The sequence below is a fragment of the Hipposideros armiger genome, unplaced genomic scaffold (assembly GCF_001890085.2).
Source record: "Hipposideros armiger isolate ML-2016 unplaced genomic scaffold, ASM189008v1 scaffold_694, whole genome shotgun sequence".
NCBI lineage: Eukaryota > Metazoa > Chordata > Mammalia > Chiroptera > Hipposideridae > Hipposideros > Hipposideros armiger.
Window position 1 is genome coordinate 524,144 of NW_017732044.1, and position 20,706 is coordinate 544,849.

A 20,706-nucleotide genomic window follows, 5' to 3' on the forward strand; every position below is an offset into this window, starting at 1 on the left:
TGCCCCGCACCAGATCCAGGACGAGGTTCCCTTGACAGAGCTGGTTGGTGCCCTGCTTCCAGCCCAGCGCTGACCCAAGTTCCAGGATGCTGCTGCCTGTGTCAGTTGTCCTGTGGGGCACGGCATGAGGAGGGCATTTCTCACGTGTCCAGTGGGCCCCAGGGTCTGCTGTGCCCTGCAGAGCCAGAGCCCCTGTTCCACAGCCAGAGCTGTGGGGTTGAAGTGTGACTCCCCAGGACATGGGGACAGGGTGGGGCTGGCGCCTCTGTTCCACAGCCAGAGCTGTGGGGCTGAAGTGTGACTCCCCAGGACATGGGGACAGGGTGGGACTGGCGCCTCTGTTCCACAGCCAGAGCTGTGGGGCTGAAGTGTGACTCCCCAGGACATGGGGACAGGGTGGGGCTGGCGCCTGTGTCACTATTAGTCACTATTAGTGGTGATGCTGGCGTCCTCCCAGGGCTGGACATGGAGGAAGGCAGGGAAGGAGGCACGTGGCTGGGCATCAGTACACGCGGGAAGCTGGCGGCCCTCACCAACTACCTGCAGCCACGGCTGGACCGGGATGCCAGGGGCCGAGGTACTGTGGGACAGGGCTGGGGGTTGGTTTAGGGGGTGTGGAGGTGGGGCCTCAGGGGTGGGGCCTCAGGGGAGGGGCTTCCTTGGGCACCTGCAGAGACAGGGGGAGGAGCTGGAATGGGGAAGAGAGGCAGGCGTTTTCCTGGGCTCCCGCAGTCCACTGGCGGGCCTCACTGTGGAAACCACCCTCAGCCTGGCCCACATGACACCCACCCACACAGACCTTTCACCCCTCTCAGGGAATGTTCTCCATACTTGTCCTCTGACCAAAGTGTCAGTCCTGACTGCTGTGTCATTGTCTTCCACCTGTCTAATGTTTGCCCCTGGGAAGACAGCTCCATAGATACAAATGGTCTCTGCTGAAGACTTTTTTCCCTCATGCTGGACTTTTATGTGGGGACACAATGGAAGAAAAGAAATTTTAAAACAACAAAAACATAGTTCTTGATGCAGATCTCCTTGGCTGTCAGGTCAGCCCATGCAGCACTATCAGTGTCCCAGGGAGAGGGGTTAAACCTACTGCCTCAGCCATGGGTGTCTGTCCCCTGCTCGCAGGTGAACTTGTGGCCCACTTTCTGACCACAGACGTGGACAGCTTGACCTACCTGAAGAAAGTCTCCGCAGAGGGCCACCTGTACAACGGCTTCAACCTCATAGCAGCCGACCTAAGGTGGGTCTGCTAGAGGAGGGACGGCAGCTCATTGAGTGCTGCTGCAGGCTGGGTCATGGGCTCAACAGGAAACGGGCTTCCTGCCTCACCACTCAGCTTAGGGTACGTGGCATCTGTGGCAGCCTCCCGAGAGACGTTGCTCTTGGTGGGCTTGGTGAGTGTCCCAAGAGCTGAGCTCCTCCGAGACCTGTTGTGGGGATTCAGGAAGCAGAACTTCGAAGGGCGGCTTCCTGTGACCATGTGAAGGCTGCTGGGTCGTGCTGTGAGAGAGCCTGAGCATGACTGCAGGGGCGCTCTCCTAGCAAAGGATGTACCCCTTGCCCACACCCGCCCCTCCACCCCCAGATCCCTTCCCCATGTCTGTGGCTGAGGAGCCCCCTGTTTTTGAGCCATATCTCACTTGCCCTGCTTTCTGGTGGGCAGAGGTGCCTCAGGATAGAGAAGGAAGGTGCAACCACAACTGGCTGTGTTCCTGGAGTGCTCTGGGACCGTGTGGTGGCTGAGTGCTACTCAGTGCTGGGGCCCTGCAGTGCTGTCCTCAGGGAGCTGGGTCTGAGCGGGCAGCATGATTCACTTAGGTTCTGGGAGGGGCTCAGGGCTCTGAGATTGAGGAGTCAAGTGTTGGAACCATGCAGAGGGCCTGAGCCCCCTGGGGAAGTGGCAGTTGGAGCCTTGCCAGGCCCATGTGGGGCACACAGAGAGGTACTGCAGGGGGCTGATAGCTGTAGCAGCAGTCATTGGTTACCTGGATGGCCGCATGCTGAGCCTCTCACATGCAATGCTCAGTATATCCTCAGAGCCACCCATGTGCCTGATGCAGCTGAGCTCAGACAGGCAGGTGACCTGGCCATGACCATTGGATGTGCAATGTGGAGCCGGGGTCCCCTGGTGCTGTGCTGGGGTCCTGAGTGCCCCTGGAGATAGCAGTTGCATCCCCTCCATCGTACACCAGGCTGGGAACGAGCACTGCTCATTTCCAGTTGAGGCTGGTTGCTACTGGGTCATGGCCTGGCTTCTCAGTGTGTATTGATTTCTGTAGCTCCTGGGCCTGAACCCTGGCCTCGGCCCAACACCAGCTCAGGCACCAGCTGCACAGTCACTGCTTGTGACATCAGTGTGGCTGACCTCCCACTGCGGACACTGAGCCCCGAGGTGAAGTGATTGTTGGTACTTGGCTCAGGTTAGCGGGAGACATGGAGACATGGGGCACCCTTGTGTCCTGGGGCAGTGGCAGAGTGGGGGTAGGGGTGGGGGGCGGACCCTAGAGCCTGTGCCCTGGGCCGTCAGTAAGACACTAGTGAACAGAAGCAAGGGAGCTATAGTCTGGGTGCCAAGCCCTTGCCTGGTCCTGTCTTTGGACAGATGAACTGACGCTGTTGACAGTTGCAGTGTATATGGAAGAATGTGCTGGATAGGGGAGCAGCAGTGCTGTGGCCATGAAGGGAGGCCAGTATAGAGAGGCCCTGGCTGGGTGTTCACCCGTCCGCTACCTAAGGGCCTTGAAGAGCAGCCATTCGATTCAGGTGTTGGCAGGAGCAGCGCGCATCGCCAACCAGGGCGAGCTGCGTGTGCTGGGCTCCTGCCCATATGAAGTGTCAGTTAGAGATAAGGATGTGGGAACTGCAGGGCTTTTGTGTATTTTGCTCTTCAGTGAAGTCAGCATCCCTCTCCCACCCTCCCTTCCTCCTGCCCTTCCCCACTCTCTCCTTGTTCCCCTTCTGTCCCCCTCCAAAGCCGCAGAAATTGGTGGCTGCTTCCACCAGGGAGGCAGTCAGTGCTCCATGGCTGGCCCATAAACAGATACCTGTTCTGCCCACAAGGGCAGGTCCATGGGCTTTTTTCCTGGCCCGGGAGCCCCAGGCCTGCTATGTGGTGTGCTGGGCCCCTGCCCCTGCCTCGCAGATAGATGCATCAGTCCAGAGGCTGCAGTGCCCCATGGGAGGAGGGCCAAGCGTTCAGGCTGGTGTTGGCACTGGCACTTGCTGCCTGAAGCCCTCTCTTCCCTGCCTTGGCTTGCTCACACCTCCAGCAGCCCCTGGAGTGGGGGTCTCCATGCCAACTTAGTGATCACTTTGTTAGTAATTCTGTGTGTGTTTGACCTGATTTGGGAGACCAGCCCCTCAGCTGCCACACCAACAGGACTTAGAGCTCAGCAGCTGTGTCAAGTGGCTGGGTGATGAGGGACTTATGCTCTGAGTGGACGCTTGCACAGGCAGGTGCTCCTGCTGGTGGAGGGTGGGGCTTGGGCCCCTCAAAGCCTGAGTAGCTCTCCCAACTCCCAGGGCCACAGGGTCAGGGCCTGCTTCCCTGGACACATCCAGGTGGTGGCCAGGAGAACCCAGTGGGTTATGCCTGAGGAGCATCCCAGGGCAGGCCAGAGGGCACAGGGAGTCAGAGTTCAGCCAGCAGCCCTGGTGGTGGGTACCATGAGGGTGTCAAGGCCAAGAAGAGAGCCTCATCCCCATCACCGCTGGTCCCTGGGTCAGGCCCCCCTCCACCTGACCACGCATGGTGGGAGTGGGTGCCCACTCCTGCAGGTCTTCATGCTTTCCAGCTTTTTGCCTGCAAACAAAATCTCTGAAGTCATTAGATAGATGTCTTCAGAAAGGAGCCAAGAGCTGTGGGGAGAAAGAATGTGAGCAGAATGGGAAGCCACTTGGGGGCCAGGGGTCCTGCCTGCAGGGTGGCATTGAGCAGGAGGAACGGGCCGGGGTGGGGCTGGCCAGTGGGCCTCCCCAGCACTCCCTGGCCAGCCTTTCTTCTCTGTTCATTCTGAAGGCTTGGGTCTCCATGTCCAGTGTTCCACCAGGAAGGTGGCTCATAGGCCAGAAAATGTCCCTCTTTAGTTTGCAGAAAAGGCATTCCAGGTTTTAGCAGAAAGAGTTACTATGGTATTTTGGAATCAGAACATTTAGCTCTGGAGCATTTTAAACTATAGTAATACCTTGGTTTGCGAGCATAATTTGTTCCGGAAACAAACTACTCGTATTGCAAGACATCGCTCGTTCACCACATTAAAATTTATTAGAAATGTTTGCTCATCTTGTAGAACACTTGCAAACCAAGTTACTCGCAATCTAAGGTTTTACTATATTTTTAAATGCACACTCAGGAAAATGTGGTCTTTGGTGCTTTGTTTGGAAGCCTCTATCACCCTGGGGCATCCTGTCCAGTCTGGAGGTGCTCAGAGATGAACTGTGGGTCTGGGGGCCAAGGCCTTACAGAGAGCACTGGTGTTCATGAGTGCAGGGCTCAGCTCCCTGCAGTTGTCACTGTTCTTGGCCTCCGAATACCCATGCTATGGGGTCATTCAGTGAAGCAGTGGGGTCTTTTAGATGCTACTTCTCCCAGGCCAGTGGTCCCTGCAGTTAGCCGGGAGTTGGGAACCAGGGGTCTCTGTCCCTGCCTGCAAGTCCCCTGAGAGACTGGGGCTCTGACTAGCTCTTGTCCTGGCTGCAGTGGACCACTGTCCCTGTGCTGGCTGCTGGCAGGGTCACTGGGGATGGGGCTGTGGAGATTGCCGGACAGTGAGGGGTCAAGGTGATCCACAGCCCCTGTCTGACCCTCTCTGCCCTCCTGTTCACAGCACAGAGAAGGGAGATGTCATCTGCTACTATGGAAACCGGGGGGAGCCGGAGCCTGTCGTCCTGGCACCAGGTGAGCCTCGTCTGGTGGGTGGTGACAAGGTGGAGGCTGCTCCTGTGGGGACACCTCTGTACTTTTCAGAGACTAGGTCCCTGTCGTATTTCTCTCCTGGGACTGAGCTTTTTGGTCGTTTGTGTACCTTATGGCCTGTAGTGGCCTGTGGCCCGCACCTGATCCACAAGTCAGGCTGCCCACAGCTTAGGCTGCCTTCCCCAGTGCCGCGTCCATGACTGCTCAGAGAGAACTGGAAACTGAAAGGCACAAAAAGACACAGAGACCTGCCCCTCGCTGCCCCCCAATTCTGTGCATTGGCCCATAGGCCTTTGTGGAAGCATCTAGAAACTGTCTCTGCAATGCTGTCAGTTCTCAGTGCTGGAGACTGACTGGAGATGCTTTTTTTCTTTTTTGCTAGATAGTTGCTTGGAAGAAATTTTTTTCAACTACATCCTGTTGTTTCATCCCTGAGCCCTCCCTCGCCTGATCCGTGTCACTGTTTTTTTAATAACAGCTTTATTGAGATATAACTCACATATCATACAGTTCACCCATTTAAAGTCTATCATTCAGTAGATTTTAGTATATTCACAAAGTTGCGCAGCTATCACTGCTATCTAACATTTTCATCACCTCAAAAAGAAACCATACCCATTAGCAGTTACTCCCCATTCCCCCTTCTCCCCAGCCCCTGGCAACCACCGATCTACTTTCTGTCTCTGTGGATTTGCCTATTCTTGACATTTTATATAAATGGAGTGATGTAATGTGTGGCCTTTTGTGTCTGGCTTTTTTCACTTAGCATAATGTTTTCATGGTTCATCCATGTTGTATCATGAATTATGGCTTCAATTCCTTTATCTTTTAAAGATTTTATTGGGGAATCGGGGAAGGGGAACAGACAAGTTGCTGTCCTTTTGTTCTTCAGTCTAGTTGTAGAGGATGTCGCTTCACTGGCCCATGTTGGTATTGTGATCATTACACTCTTCCTGGGTGAGGCAGTCGCTCGCCGGCCATTGGATGGCTGCTCACAGCAGCTCACAGCAGCTCACGCCAGCTGCCAGCCGCTCACACTGGCTGCTGGCCACTAATGGCAGCCCAGCTCCAGGTTGAGCTGTTGTTCACCATCATAGCTGTAGAGCACGCAGTGTCACCGGCCCTCATGTGGGATCTGAACCGGGGCCCTGCTGCTCAGAGCTGGCATCCCAAGCCAACTCTTAACCAACGTGCCACTTGGCCAGCCCCTTCAATTCCTTTTTATGGCTTTTTATTTCTTCAATTCCTTTTTAATATTCCATTGTACATATATTCTACATTTTGTTTCTCCATTCATCCCTTGATGGACATTTGGCTTATTTCTACCTTTTGGCTATTGTGGATAATGCTGCTATGGACATTTGTTACAAGCTTTTGTATGGACACGTTTCCATTTCTCTTGTGTGTATAAATACTTAGGAGTGGAATTACTGAATCATAAGGTAACTGTTTAACCTTTTGAGAAAATGCCACACTGTTTTCCAAAGCAGCTTCACCATTTCACATTCCCACCAGCAGTGTATGAGGTTTTAATTTCTCCAAATCCTCGCTGCCAGTTGTCAGTGTCTCTTGTTTTATTACAACCATCCTTGTGGGTGTGAGGTGGTATCTCATTGTGGTTTCGATATGCATGTCCTCGATGGCTAATGATGCTGAGCAGCTTTTAGCCATTTGTAGATCTTCTTTGAAGAACTCTTTAGATTTTTTTGCCCATTTTTAAATTGGGTTGTTTGTATATTTATTATTGAGTTGTAGTTCTTTATATTTTCTAGGTACTAGCCCCTTATCAGATATGTGATTTGCAAAAATTGTCTCCCCTTCTGTGGGTTTTATTTTCACCTTCTTGGTATCTTTTGAAGCACATCATTTTAAATTTTGCTGATGTCCATTTTATCTATTTTTTTCTTTTGTTGCTTATGCTTTTGGTGTCATAGCTAAGAAATCATTGTCTAATCTAAGGTTGTGTAGCATTTCCCGTATGTTTTCTTCTAATAGTTTTATTGTTTTATCTCTTGCATTTAGGTCTTTGAGACATTTTGAATTCATTCTTGTATATGGTGTGAGGTAGGGGTTTCACTCCATTCTTTGCGTGTGGCTACCTAGGTGCCCAGCACCACTGATGAGTGGCCTTTCCTGTCACTCCTGATGGATAAAGCCCTAACTGCTGATGTGAGTCAGGACTGATTGAGGGCTGGTGCCTTCCTGGCCTCCAGGCTGCTGATTCTCCCACCCTGGACATATTTAGGTGGACTCACACCTTGCAGCTTTTTTGTAGCTTAGAGAGAGACACAAGTGAGATGGAGAGGTGGTTCCCTCTCAAGGTCCCCTTTTCCTTTGCCCAGTTGGATTTCAGGGTTTTTTTATTCCTTATTATCAAGGCCACTTGGCATCTGTGCCTCTTGGTCTCCTGTAGGCGCCCCACAATGTTGAGTTCTCCACCTTTCCCTGTGTAGATAGATGGGTTGGGAATACATGTGGAGAAATTGCTGGAGTATGGGACAGCCTGGCCACAGTGCCCCTGGCTGTGTCCCTGGCACATTGCCTGGTGCTGGGTGGGTGGGTGGAAGTTTACCCTGAATTCAGATAGCAGAGCCTCTGCACTGGCCGGCTGACCCCCTCCCTGCAGGAACCTACGGGCTGAGCAATGCGCTGCTGGAGACGCCCTGGAGGAAGCTGTGCTTTGGGAAACAGCTTTTCCTGGAGGCTGTGGAGCGGAGCCAGGCACTCCCTAAGGACGTCCTCATCGCCCAGCTCCTGGATGTGCTCAACAACGAGGAGGCGTGAGTGGGTGGGTCGCACCGGGATGAGCAGAATGTCCCCCTATCGCTCTGGCCCGGGGCAGAGAGGCAGGCAGTCTCTGCTGCCCTTTGAGGCCTGTGGAGGTGACGGGCCAGCTCCGTACCTGCAGGGGAGCTTGACGGATACACTGACACACTGTCCCCTGCCTTCCTTCTGCCTGCTCCTGTGGGCAGTTGAAGTTTCCAGTGGGAGGGGGCCTTCGATGATGGGAGATGGGGCAGTTGTGGGCCAGTGCACGAGGAAGCTTGGTGCTCTCAGGCTTGGCGCAGTCTCACGTGGGGCTGAAAGTAGTTGGAGGCGCCCCTCTGTCTGCACACAGAGGGCTAGTGGGAGATTCTAGAAGGTTCCAGGTGCTTAGTGAACTACAGAAGAGAGTAGCCAGCCTTAGAATACATCTGGGGGTTGAGTGTGCTTCCCACGTGCTATCCCACCAGCAGCCATGGCACAGGCACACCTGTCCCAGGAATTGCCTTGGGAAAAGGAGTCCTTGACCTGACTTCCCTAAGGCACTTCAGTGGCCTCTGCATGGGGCACCTGCCCCAGGGACGTCACCCCTTGGCATATATTGGCCATTCCAGCAGGGGGTCATGGCCAAGCTACCTTCTTCCCACTCAGCGATACAGCCCACACATCCCTCCCCTACCCCACTCAGGCCGCGCCAACATCCTGTCCAGATGCCCAGTGGCCCCTTAGAGGAACCCCCATGGCCTGCCTCCCACTCCTCACCCCTGGGGCCCCTCCCTGTACCTTGTTCACCCTACCTCTTCTCTCTGAACCATGAACCGGGGCACAGCTCAGCACAGCTGCCCCCTTGCCTGGGCCTGCCTGGTAGCCCAGGCTCAGCTGTTAAGTCCACACAGCACTCTGTCATTGTCTGTCATCCTGGCTGGCCCATGACAGGCCCTGCTGCTCTTATTGATAGCTGTGGCCCTGGCACCAGCTCCGGTGGTCAGCAATAGGGCTTGAGTAGCCTTCTGTTGAGTGGAGAGATGCCCATAGGACACCTCTCAGGATAGGCAGGGAGCGTGTGTGGCCAGGTGACTGCTCCTCTCAGCTGGGCCCTTGGCTGAAGTGCCCCCATTGACCCAGGCCCCACTGAGAGGGGAGGGCAAGCTCACCCCTGGGGTAGTTTCTGCACTCCCCTCATCATGGGGGCCCTGCATAGCTCTGACCAAACAGATTCCAGGGATTTTCAGATCTAGCAGAGCCTTCCCAGTTCACAGTTGCCCATATCTTTGGGGTCCTGGGTCCTGGGAAAGCTCCTGGTGGCCCTGGCAGGAGGAGCTGGCCCAGGGATCACTGTCCAGCAGCCCAGGCCCAGTGATAGAGTCCTAAATGAGAGTCTTGACAGAGGTTTGAGGCCTTGAGCAGAAAGGTGCACAAAATAGCCCTTCCAAGGCTGGTGGGCTCCTCAGGCACATAGATAGGGCTGTGGGTGGGCAGCAGAGGGGCTGGTGTTAACCCCCGCTCTGTCCTTCCAGGCAGTTGCCCGACCCGGCCATCGAGGACCAGGGCAGGGAGTATGTGCAGCCCATTCTGAACAAATATGCAGCTGTGTGCGTGCGTTGCCCAGACTATGGCACCAGGTATGGTGGGCTGCTTGGCGCACCCAGTTCTGCCCCATGAGGAACCCGGCTTTACCCGAGCTCCGTGGATCCCAGAGCCGCTGCTTTATTAGAAGCAGCTGCCATTGCACCCCAGGGGGCTGTGGGGCGAGCAGATACCAGCTCCCAGGGCTGCTGCAGACCAGGCGAGAGACTCCTGAGGCTTTCATTGCCTCCCGGGAGGGAGTCCTGGGCTGTCCCCTGCCCTCTACATAGCCGGGGGTGGGTGGGGTGGAGGGGGCTGGAACACCATCGGGCACACTCGTGTCAGAAAATCCTTGTGGGCTCAGAGGTCCCACTGACTGTTTTCCCTTCACTTGCCCTACGTCCCTGAGCCTGTCACGTTCTCTGTGTTACCAGGGATGGGATTAGATGATCTCAGCCCGGGATGTTGCCTTTCCCCAGGAAAGGGGCAACCACTGGTTTCTGCCGCAAGGTGAAAATGCCCAGGAGAAGCTGTTGGCACGGGTGTCTGCTGTCCCAGCAAATTCCTTTCCCGCCTTCCTCCCTCCTGGGAGGGAGGGAAACCCGGCCTGTCCTCGTGGCTAAATCAGAGGGCAGCGCACATGCTATACTTGGAGGTAGCTGGGATGCACAGAGGAGGGAAGGCTGCTGGTCCAACCAGGATACTCCAGGAATGCTGCTGCCACATGCCTGACCCACCTGACCTGGACGTGGAGAGAGGCCTCATGTGTAGCCATATCTGCCTAAGCTTGGCTTATACTGGGCACCATGGATGCCAGCCTTGTGCCAGGCTGGTGACCTGCAGTGACTGTAATATTGGGTTGTTGGAAAAGTCATGACGTATTTTTGTCTATGTTTTCCAAAGGTCATTTATTTATATGAAGAACAGATCAATCAATGATATATTGTCCGTTTTGTTCGATAACCTTTTGCATCTTTCAGTGAGCTTCATAATTCCTCATTCATAGAAGGACCTGTCTTTATTTGCAAAAAACTGAACAAGGTGCTGATTTACAGCCTCATCTGAATTGAACGTTATACCACACAAGGAGTTTTGAAGAGAGAGAGACAAGTGGAAGTCTGACGACACAAGGTCAGGCAAGTATGGTGGGTGTGGCAACACATCCCATCCAAGCTCCAATAATTTTTGACGGGTGATCAAACTCGTGTGTGGTCTCGCGTTGTTGCAATGGAACACAACTCCTTTATAGTGAACAAACTCTGGACGTTTCTGGATGATGGATTCGTTCAAACTGTCCAGTTGCCAACAGTACACATTCAAGTTGATTGTTTGGTTCCTTGGTAGGAGCTTGAAAAACATGACACCTTTAAAATCCCACCACACTGAGAGCATAACCTTCCCCTGATGAATGAATGTCTGCTTTTGACGTCATTTGAGGCGAATCATCACAACGGGGCCAAGACCCTTTGCGCACCACATTGTAAACAATCCTCTTCTCATCACCAGTTATCAGTCGCTTTAAAAAAGGATCATTTTCCTCACGTTTAATGAGCATATTACAGATGTCTATATGCGCTGTTAAATGAACTTCTTTGAATTCATGCAGAACCCAAATATCGAGCTTGCTTACATATCCCAGCTTCTTCAGGTGGTCATGAATGCTTGAATGATGGATATTCAATGTTTCTGCAATCTCTCGTGTCAAGTAACGTGTGTTTGACTTGATCAATGCCTTTATTTTGTCGTCATCAACCTCGGTGGGCCTCCCTGACCGAGGAGCGTCGTTAAGATCAAAATCACCAGCACGGAATTTCGTGAACCATCGTTAGCACTGATGTTCTTGTAGAGCATTGTCACTGAAAACTTGATGCAACTTTCCACAAACTTGACGTGCGTTCTTCCCTTTATGGAAGTAAAGCAGTAAAATATGGCAAAAATGCACAGTTTGGTCTTTCATCTTCAACTTGTAAAATCTCCAAAACTCAACCAAATCACTCAATTTTTTTTTTAGAATGAAGCTAGAACTGTCAGCTATCAAAAGACATAGCAATAACATAGATGTGAACGACGCTAGTACTTCCAAAAATGAACTAGTGCCATGTGTCGCAAACATGCGTCATGACTTTTCCGACAACCCAATAGATGGGCTCTGCCCTTGGGGGTCCATGGCTGCCAAGTATTATACTCAGGGACGAGGTGTTTGGGTTGTGACAAGTGCTGACTGATGTCAGGGTGATGTCACATATACACCTGGTTTGGGGGTTCAGGTCATTTGAGATTGAGTGAACCAGGCCCCTTCTCTCCCTGCAGGTGGGAGAGGTTGGGTTGTTGCTGCCTCCATGCAAATGAGGAGATGGCTCTCCCAAGAGGCTGTGAGCCAACCTTCCTGTGGTGGTGTGGCTGAGGCTCTGCTGATACTGAGGGCATCAGGCAGCATGATGGACGTGTAAAGTCCTAGGGACCAGCTGATTGAGAGGGCGGCAGGCCCCCTGAGTCTTCCATCCTCCTGGAAATGCAGCTTTAAGCACTCTGGCTGGGGGATAGGATGGTGGGCAGGGCCAGTATGATATGAACACCTGGCACTGATACTCTAGGGCTTGTGGGTTGCATGCCTGAATGGCAACCTTTCTGTCTGGGCCAGCTTTGCCCTTGGCTGGGGTATCATTTCCCTCAAGCCCCTCCTCTATCATTGGCTTACTTTTGTGATTAAATAGTGTGCTCATGTGTACTTGGTGTGTGAAGCGGAGCGTCGAGTCTGCTCCTTGGCTGGGGGCATGGCATCCGGGTCCCACCTTGACTGGGATTCCCAGTCTTCAGTATGCATATGCCCACCCTGGATGTCAGTTTTCATGTGCTAGGACTGCTTGGAGATCCAGTTCCGGCACTCCATCAGTGGGAGATGGGTGTTAACAAAGTGAGTACTTACCGTGGGGAGGGCCAGACAGGAGGAGAGAAGGTGTACTGAGCATTTGGGACAGGGTGGTGGGGGTAGTGAGGAAGGACAGGAGGTAGTTTTCCCGGTGGAGAAGGCCTAGTCCCCAAGCAGTTGACAGCTTGACCTTTTGGAAGAGCTGAGGATGGCCAAATGTCTGGGTAGCCTCTGGTAGCGGTGGTAGGCTATTGCCCAAGAGCCTGGGGGGGAGGGGGCAGATGTCTGAGTGGGAAAATGCGTAGTGAGCCCAGGGCCCACCCTGGAGAGAGGGGTGGGCAGTTGGGGCTTGCACTGCAGAGGGTAGGGCAGGCTGGGGGTGTTTCAGAGTGGAGGCGACAGGACTTGTCGAGCGTGGGCCTGTGGGCCCAGCTGGGGAGCTCCAGGCCCCACCATGCTCAGTGCCCAGATGCCCCAGAAGGGCCCTCCACTCCTCAAGGCTGAGATTGCTGCTGATTTGTGACCTGCCTCTAGCCGGGCCGAGTGCCTAGCACAGGCCCCAGGTGTGGTGGGCTTGACCCTTCTGCCTTGGATCTGACCCCAGTTGGAGCTTTGATAGGTGGCCAGCGGGCTGAACATGGGCCCATGCTCTCTTTCAGAACCAATACGATCATCCTCGTGGATGCAGATGGGCATGTGACCTTCACAGAGCGCAGCATGCTGGACAAGGACCCTTCCTGCTGGGAGACCAGCACCCATGAGTTTAGGCTGCAGAGCTAAGTCCCACCCCTGGGAGTGGCCAGCGGTCTCCTATAAGGCCCTGCCTTGAGGGATGGATGGGAACCTTCCACAGCACATGCCCTGCCTATGACTCAGCCAATATCCCCCAGGACCAGGGCCCTCTGATTTGTGTGTGATCTGCCTGTGTCCCTGTATCCAACTCGTTGTCCACTCTTATGCTAGTGGGAGTGACAGAATCCCACAGCCAGGTCAGGGGTAGGGCCAGGTGTGCTGTGCATGTGTGAATGCACCTGGGTCTGCCCCCTGCCCGTGCATAGAGACACACATGCAGGCACATGCTTAAATACATGCCTACAGGTGCACAGGCATGCATGTACACCCATAGGGCACAGACACACGCATATACATACACATGCACAGGCAACAGATGTGTGCACCCATGCTGGAACTCACACACATGTGCGTGTGCCAGACAGGCAGAGGTGTGCCTCACACACCTGCATGCAAATCTGGCCAGTGAGTCTTTGCTTTGATCAAAACAACAGGAGTAGACCTTTGTTTCAAAGTGGCTCCTCCTCTTGTGGGTTCCTGACAACCAGACCTGTTCTTGGAAAGGAGACAAGCCACATTTTGAATAAGAAATGAGGAAGACCTGAGAAAAACCTACTCTCATAGCAGAAGCAGAGTCTGATTGGTGGATCAAGTGGTCCTGTGTGCGCTAGGGGGTCCTGTGTGCATAGGGCTAGCCTGTGGGGGGTGATCCTGCATACACCATGGGTTCCTCTGTGTGCTGGGCACCTTTGCAGCCTATCAGGCCTGCCTGCCCACTGGGGGCCATGGGTTCTGGGCAACCCCATCTCAGCAAAGGGACACAGCCAGCCCCTGCCCTTCCCTTCTCCCTGGGGAGTCAGACTTCATAGGAATCTGTACTTGAAGTGAGATATTGATAATAAAACTCTGAGGCTGTGGTGAGTCCTTGCATTCCAGGTCCTTAACTTGTGTGATGGAGAAGACTGGAGCTGTTGTGTGGATGGGGTAGGGGGCTGCTCTCCCATCCTGCAGGAGCTCCCGTGGTACAGATACTGGCACAAGGCTCTTTCCACTTTCTCCTTTTGCTTATGGCCTCCTGAGCACCATTGATGGAAGCCTGAAGGTCCTTGAGCAGAGGCCAGGGTGCAAGAGAGACTGTGTGCATGGGAGGTGCTGGTAATAGGGCCTCCTGAGTTGGGCAGAGGAGCCAGGGATTTATCCAGGTGCATGGGGAGCCCCTGGGGATTCCCTGAGGGAACATTATAATCAGGCGTGCACTCAGTGTGGACCAGGGAGGCCAGGGGATGGGGTGGGTTTCAGGGTAAGAGGGCAAGTGGAGTCTGTTCCAACTCCAGAACTCTGGTTTTGGGTAAGCACTTGGGAGTTTGTGTCCCCAGCCGGGGCCAAGAATAAGAGGGTCCCACATGTCCAATGCCGAGACCAAGGCTTCCCTCTGCCTCTCTAGCTGACCCCCGACTTGGCCTTGTCAGAGCAATGAGAGCTTGAGGTGAGGTGTGGACCTACATCAGGCCTGAATTGCCCGCTCATCCCTTCCTCTTTCCCACCCTGACCACCACCCCTCAGGGGCCTGATGCCCTCCTTGACTCACTTTGAACTCAGAAGAAAAGTACTTGAGCACAGCCAGGCTTGAAGGGAGCTCAAAGCGGTGACACAGCCCATGCCCTCAGGCCCAAGAGGAAACCAGCTCCAAGTCCCACAAGTGTCTGGCTGAGCCAGGCTCCCAGCTCAGGCACTGCTGATGCCCAACATCCTTTGTCTGCGTCAGCAGGCCATCCCGCAGCATGGACCAGTGCCCCATGCCAGCACTCACCCTGGCCAGGAATGTCCACTCGTGGGGCACTGCTGGGCTGCGTGTAGAGCCATTGAAGAGCCTCTGCAGATGTTCACGTCTGCCCCAAAGGTGGGACATCCAGGGAAAGCTTCTCCACCCTTGTCATGGACCCCTCTGTGCCCACCCTACCCGGAGCTTCCCAACAGTTTGCCCACCCTACCCATCAAGGAAGGAACACCTCATGGTGTACTTCTGTGATTGTAATGAGTTGAGTTTTGTGCCCCCAAAAGATGTGTTGTAGTCCTAACTCTAGGGCCTTGGAATGGGACCTTATTAGGATTTGTACAGAGATAATCAAAATAAAATAATTTCATTAGGGTGGGCCCTAATCCAATATGACTGGTGTCCTTATAAAAAAATGGAAAATTTGGACACAGGGACAGACACGCATGCAGGGAGAATACCCTATGAAGACAGAAGCTATGCTGCCACACGCCAAGAAACTACCAGAAGCTGGGAGAGAGGCCTGGAATAGATCCTTCCCTAGTGCCTTCAGAAGGAGGATGGCCCCTCGATCTCAGACTTCTGGCCTTCAGAACTGAGAGAATAAATTTCTGTTGTTTAAGCCACTCATTTGTGATACTTTGTTATGGTAGTCCTAGCAAAATAATACAGTTGTGACCTTCACTTTACAAATGAGGAAACCGAGGCTTGGGGAGACACTATAACAGTCTCTCAGCTCCCAGTCAGGTGGGGAGGCAGAGCCATGAAGCCAGGAAGGAGCAGGAGGAGGACAAGGTGGACCTTGGCGTGCCTGCCCCTGTGGTCCCACAGTCCTCCCACACTGGTCTCACCCTGCTGCCCGGAACCCCTCCCACGTTCACCTCACATCATCCAGCCCCTGCCACTGCTCATGGTCACACTTTCTGCACAGCTCCTGCCTCAGGGCCTTTGCACTTGCTATACCGTCTGCCTGAATAACTCTTTCCCCAGATAACCCAACCACACTCTCCCTTACATCCCATAGGCCTTTGCTAAAGCCTTGGGGTGGAGGGCATCCCATCTAAAGTTGCAATTTTCCCTGCCTTGTTCTCTGCTCTTTATAGCAGCACTATCTGACACACTACTCGTATGTATTTTGATTGTTTCTTGTGTATCTCCCTGTCAGAAGGAGAGTTCCAGGAAGTTGGGACTTTTCCTCTCTTGTTTCCTCTGCTGTATCCTGACGCTTAGGCCAGGATGGTGGAGCTGGCGCTTCCCAAGGCCTCATTTATTTAGGCCAGTGCCTTGAAGTGAGGCCCCTGTGCTGTTGTTGGGTTGTCGGAAAAGTCATAACGTATTTTTTCTGGTTTTTTTGGTTGCAAAAATGTGTCATGACTTTTCCGACAACCCAATAGAAGGGCGCAAGGACCCTGGGAAGCTGATACCTTCTAGAAGTGCTTTTGACATGCCATCCAGGAAGGCCTGGGCCTGACCTTGGCATGGCTTAGCCAATTCTCTGTGCTTGTCACCAGATGCATCTGATCCCTGAGTTCCCAACATGGGTCCTCTTCTCCCAGGTGGATGGGGAATTATCCCCTTTTCAGATGCCCCTTCTCAGATGAGCTTCTGCTCTCTAGCTCCGAGATGGTTGAGTTGAGGTGTCCAAGCATGCAGGCTGGAGGTGTGTGACGGACTGATGCCGTGGCAAGTCTATGAGCAAGCATTACCATCCCAGGAATGCAGCCTCACCTCAGGTCTCATCCCGGCAGGCCTGGGCTCCTTGACTTCTGGCCTCAGAGACACCCCCACACCCCCATCTTTTTTTTTTTTTTAAAGCAATTCTTTTTTTTTTTTTTAATTGGGTAATTGGGGGGATGGGAACAGTGATGGGGAATTGCGGGAAGGGGAACAGACAAGTTGCTGTCGTTTTGTTCTTCAATCTAGTTGTGGAGGACGCTGCTTCACTGGCCCAAGTTGGCACCATCATTGCGCTCTTCCCTGGCGAGGCAGATCAGTCGCCGGCTTCTGGACGGCCGCTCACTGCGGCTGCTGGCTGCTCACGCTGGCTGCTGGCTGCTGGCTACACACGGTAGCCCATGGCAACCCACTGCCACAGGGGCTGCAGCCTACGCCGTCGCCAGCAACTCATGGCAGCCCAGCTCCAGGTTGAGCTGTTGTTCAGCATCTTAGCTGTGGAGGGCAGTGTCACTGGCCCTCATATGTGGGATCCGAACCGGGGCCCTCTGGCATCCCAAACGAGTTCTTAACCATCGCGCCACTCGGCCGGCCCCACACCCCCATCTTTTGATAAGTTTGCATGTGTGTACATTTGCTGGTGACCTTGATCACTTGGTTAAGGTATCATCCAGACCCTTCATCAGAGACTTGGCTCATGAGTGAGCTGAGTTGAGGTGGAAACACAGGCGCCCAGGGGGGAAAGTTTCCTCCCCCAGCTTGGGCTGGAGTTCCAGCTTCCAGGCATCAATCTTGGTGACTCTGAGGCTGGAGCTAGGTGGGGACTGTGAAGGGGGTCCCCGTCACTTGGTTGGTCTTAGGCCATGTGGGAAGCTAGATGTAGGGTGCAGGTCTGAGGTCTCAAGTCTGATTGGGGCAAGTGGGGCCTCCACTTCAGCAAGCACTGAAGTGTGGAGATGTGGCTGTGGCTGGATGGTGGTGTGCCGAGGGTTCCCATGGGCTCTGACTGCACTGGGCCGAGGCCAGCAGCAGGCTGAGCCCAGAAACCAGACCCTCACAGGACTCGATGCTCATTGTGAGGTGCCTGGTGCTGCCCACTGAGGGGGAAGGAAGAGAGGGAAGGGCCTAGGTAGTCCTCCAGCTTCCTCACCTGCAACACTCCCTCTCCCCCGCCTTTTCTTTCTTTCTTTTTTTTTTTTTTTAAAGATTTTATTGGGGAATCGGGGAAGGGGAACAGACAATTTGCTGCCCTTTTGTTCTTCAGTCTAGTTGTGGAAGACGTCGCTTTACTGGCCCATGTTGATATTGTGATCACTGCGCTCTTCCCGGCTGAGGCAGATCGGTCGCTGGCCATTGGATGGCTGCTCACGGTGGCTCACGGCAGCTCATGGCAGCTCACACTGGCTCCCGCCCACACACAGTAGCTTACAGCAGCCCACTGCAGCCCCACTGCATGCAGCCCACGCCATCGCTGGTGACTCATGACAGTCCTGCTCCAGGTTGAGCAGTTGTTCATCATCTTAGCTGTAGAGGGCGCAGCATTGCTGGCCCATGTGGGATCCAAACTGGCGGCCCTGCTGCTCAGAGCTCGCCCTCCCAAGTCAACTCTTAACCAATGAGCCACTCGGCCGGCGCCTCCTCCTGCCTTTTCTTAACTTTTCCATTTTGAAATGAGTTCAACTTGCTACAGACTTAGAAAATTAGAACAAAGAATTCCAATATTCTTCATCCAGTTCCCCCAAATGTTAACCTTACCTAACCACAGTAAAATGATTACAACCAGGAAATTAGCATTGATACAATTTTTTTTTTTAAGATTTTTATTGGGGAACTGGGGGAAGGGGAACAGACAAGTTGCTGTCCCTTTGTTCTTCAGTCTAGTTGTGGAGGACGTTGCTTCACTGGCCCAAGTTGACACCATCATTGCGCTCTTCCCGGGCGAGGCAGATCAGTCTCCGGCTTCTGGACGGCCGCTCACGGCAGCTTGAGGGCGGCTCACACTGGCTGCTGGCTACACACGGTAACCCATGGCAACCCTCTGCAGCAGGGGCTGCAGCCTACAGCCTGTAGCCAGTGACTCACTGCAACCCAGCTCCAGGTTGAGCTGTTGTTCAGCATCTTAGCTGTAGAGGGCAGTGTCACTGGCCCTCGTATGTGGGATCCGAACCGGGGCCTTCTGGCAACCCAAGCCAGTTCTTAACCAATGTGCCACTCGGCCGGCCCACATTGATACAATATTAAACAATCTACAGACCGAATTTGAATTTTACCAATTGTCCCACTAATATCCCATTCCTAAGCTAGATTCCAATCTAGGATCCAGATCCCACATCCCAATTAGTTGTGTCTCCTCTAATCGAAGACAGCTCCTCAGTCTTTGATTTGCATGATTGACACTTGAAAAGTACCAGCCAGTTTTTTTGGTAGGATGTCCTTCATTTGGGTTTGTCTGATCTTTCTTCATTAGTACATTCAGGTTTTTGCCTTTTGGGCAGAAATACCAGTGATATACGAGGTCTGAGAATTAAGTTCGCGACCTTGTTGCAATGATCAGAGGGATTATTCATTATGAATTTGTACCAACTGGACAAACAGTTAACCAAGTTTACTATTTGGAAGTGCTGAAAAGGCTGCATGAAAAGTTAGACCACCTAAACTTTGCACCAACAATTCATGGTTCTTGCATCATGACAATGCACCAGCTCACATAGCACTATCTGTGAAGGAGTTTTTAGCCAGTAAACAAATATCTGTATTAGAGCACCCTTCCTACTCACCTGATCTGGCCCCCAATGACATCTTTCTTTACCCGAATATAAAGGAAATATTGAAAGGAAGATACTTTGGTGACATTCAGGACATCAAGAGTAATACAATGGACAACTCTGATGGCCATTCCAGAAAGAGTTCCAAAATTGCTTTGAAGGGTGGACTAGGCACTGGCGTTGGTGCATAGCTTCCCAAGGGAAGTACTTGGAAGGTAACCATAGTGATATTCAGCAATAAGGTATGTAGCACTTTTTCTAGGATGGGTTTGGGAACTTAATTGTCCCACCTCATATGTCTTTCTCAGGAGGCCCACAATATCCCTTTCCTGGAGCTGGTTTTTCTTCACTTTTATTGAGGAATAATTAACATACAATGCAACACACATCCTTAAAGTGTATAATTTGATAAGTTTGGATATGTATACATTTACTGGTGACTTTGATCACTTGGGTGTCTCAGTTTTTTTCCATTGCAAAGCTACCATTTTCCTTTTGCAGTTACTAAGTATCTCAGAAGAGAAACTTTGCAACTTTGTAAAACAAACAACCCGCCCCCTCATACTTCTGCCCAATATTTTTAAGGTTCATGATTTTTGCCTGCAGCAGTTAGTGTGCTGGCTGCCAAATGGGATGTTTTCTTCCATCATTTCTTCTACATTTACTTACTGGAATTCTGGTCTAATTAAGGAAGAGTGGTCCCTTCTCCATTTACCTCCCCCTCCCTTTTTCGAGTCTCCTGATACAGTATTAGCAAATGGAAAAGTGCCAGGCAATTGAACATACTTCTTTTTTCCTAATGATTACGTTTAATGCTTTTAATTGGAAAATGCCTATGGGTGAACGGTCTCATCTATACTGTCCAGACCAGAGACAGTAGCGAGCGCCCTGCTCCCGGCGTTCTCCGCGCTCCCCGGTTCCCAACATCCCCCGCGCTCTCCCGTTCCCGGCGTTCCACGCGCATCCCGCGGTCATCTGTTCCCGGCATTCCCCGCGCTCCCCGTTCCCGGCGCTCATCGCGGCCATCGCCCTCCGCGCGGCTAGCCCCGCCCGGGCGGCGACCGTTACCGCGGCCGTGGCCTCAGTGCCTGGTCCCGCCCGCGCGGCCGCGCCATTGGGTCGCGAGCCGAGGCCGCGAGCGCCCCGCGCGGCCGATTGGTGGCCTCCGCAGCCCTCTTGGCATCTTCCCCAATACGGGGCGTCCGCGCGCAGGGATTGGCCGCGCGCCGCCAGGGTCCGCCCTCCGCTCGCCCGCGCGGCAGGCGGGTCCCGCCGACCGGGGAGAGCCTCGGTGGCCTTTCTGGATGGCAGCGGCGGCTGGGCCGTGAGGGTCTCCCTATTGTGGTCGGGCTGCGGGCAGCTCGGGCAGGCCGCGGGTCCCGGAGGTAGGTGCGGGGCGCGAGGGGCGCCCCGCGAGCTGGCGGGCGGGCGCTGCGGCCTGCGTGAGGGCGCGGCCTTCCACTCTCAGGCCGGGGGCCGCGGGCGGCGAGGCGGGAGGGCGGGAGGGCGCGAGGTGGGCCTGGCCACGCGGAGTCCTGGCCTTTGTGAAGCATCATGGCCGCGGGCCTGGAAGAGCGCGGGC

General features: G+C 53.6%; 2 protein-coding genes across 11 annotated transcripts in view; both read left to right on the forward strand.

Annotated features, from left to right (window-relative positions):
* Window positions 1-15,307, forward strand: part of TANGO2 (transport and golgi organization 2 homolog) — a 41,795-nt gene extending 26,488 nt beyond the window's left edge. For 4 of the 8 annotated variants that reach the window (XM_019626926.1, XM_019626928.1, XM_019626927.1 and 1 more), the window contains 6 exons: window positions 458-577; window positions 1,132-1,246; window positions 4,833-4,903; window positions 7,548-7,701; window positions 9,202-9,306; window positions 12,779-13,832. In XM_019626926.1, coding sequence (XP_019482471.1) covers window positions 458-577; window positions 1,132-1,246; window positions 4,833-4,903; window positions 7,548-7,701; window positions 9,202-9,306; window positions 12,779-12,899 — 686 coding nt within the window. In that variant the 3' untranslated portion in view covers window positions 12,900-13,832. Of the gene's footprint in view, window positions 1-457; window positions 578-1,131; window positions 1,247-4,832; window positions 4,904-7,547; window positions 7,702-9,201; window positions 9,307-9,684; window positions 10,172-11,560; window positions 11,979-12,778; window positions 13,833-14,474 lie in introns of those variants that run through there. The other 4 variants (XM_019626922.1, XM_019626923.1, XM_019626924.1 and 1 more) reach the window with 4 other exon arrangements.
* A 4,872-nt stretch (window positions 15,308-20,179) lies between these two features.
* DGCR8 (DGCR8 microprocessor complex subunit) overlaps window positions 20,180-20,706 on the forward strand; it is a 37,191-nt gene continuing 36,664 nt past the window's right edge. The window contains exon 1 of one of the 3 annotated variants that reach the window (XM_019626911.1): window positions 20,180-20,509. The gene's annotated coding sequence lies outside the window, so the exon portion shown is untranslated. The remainder of the gene's footprint in view (window positions 20,510-20,706) is intronic. The other 2 variants (XM_019626910.1, XM_019626909.1) reach the window with 2 other exon arrangements.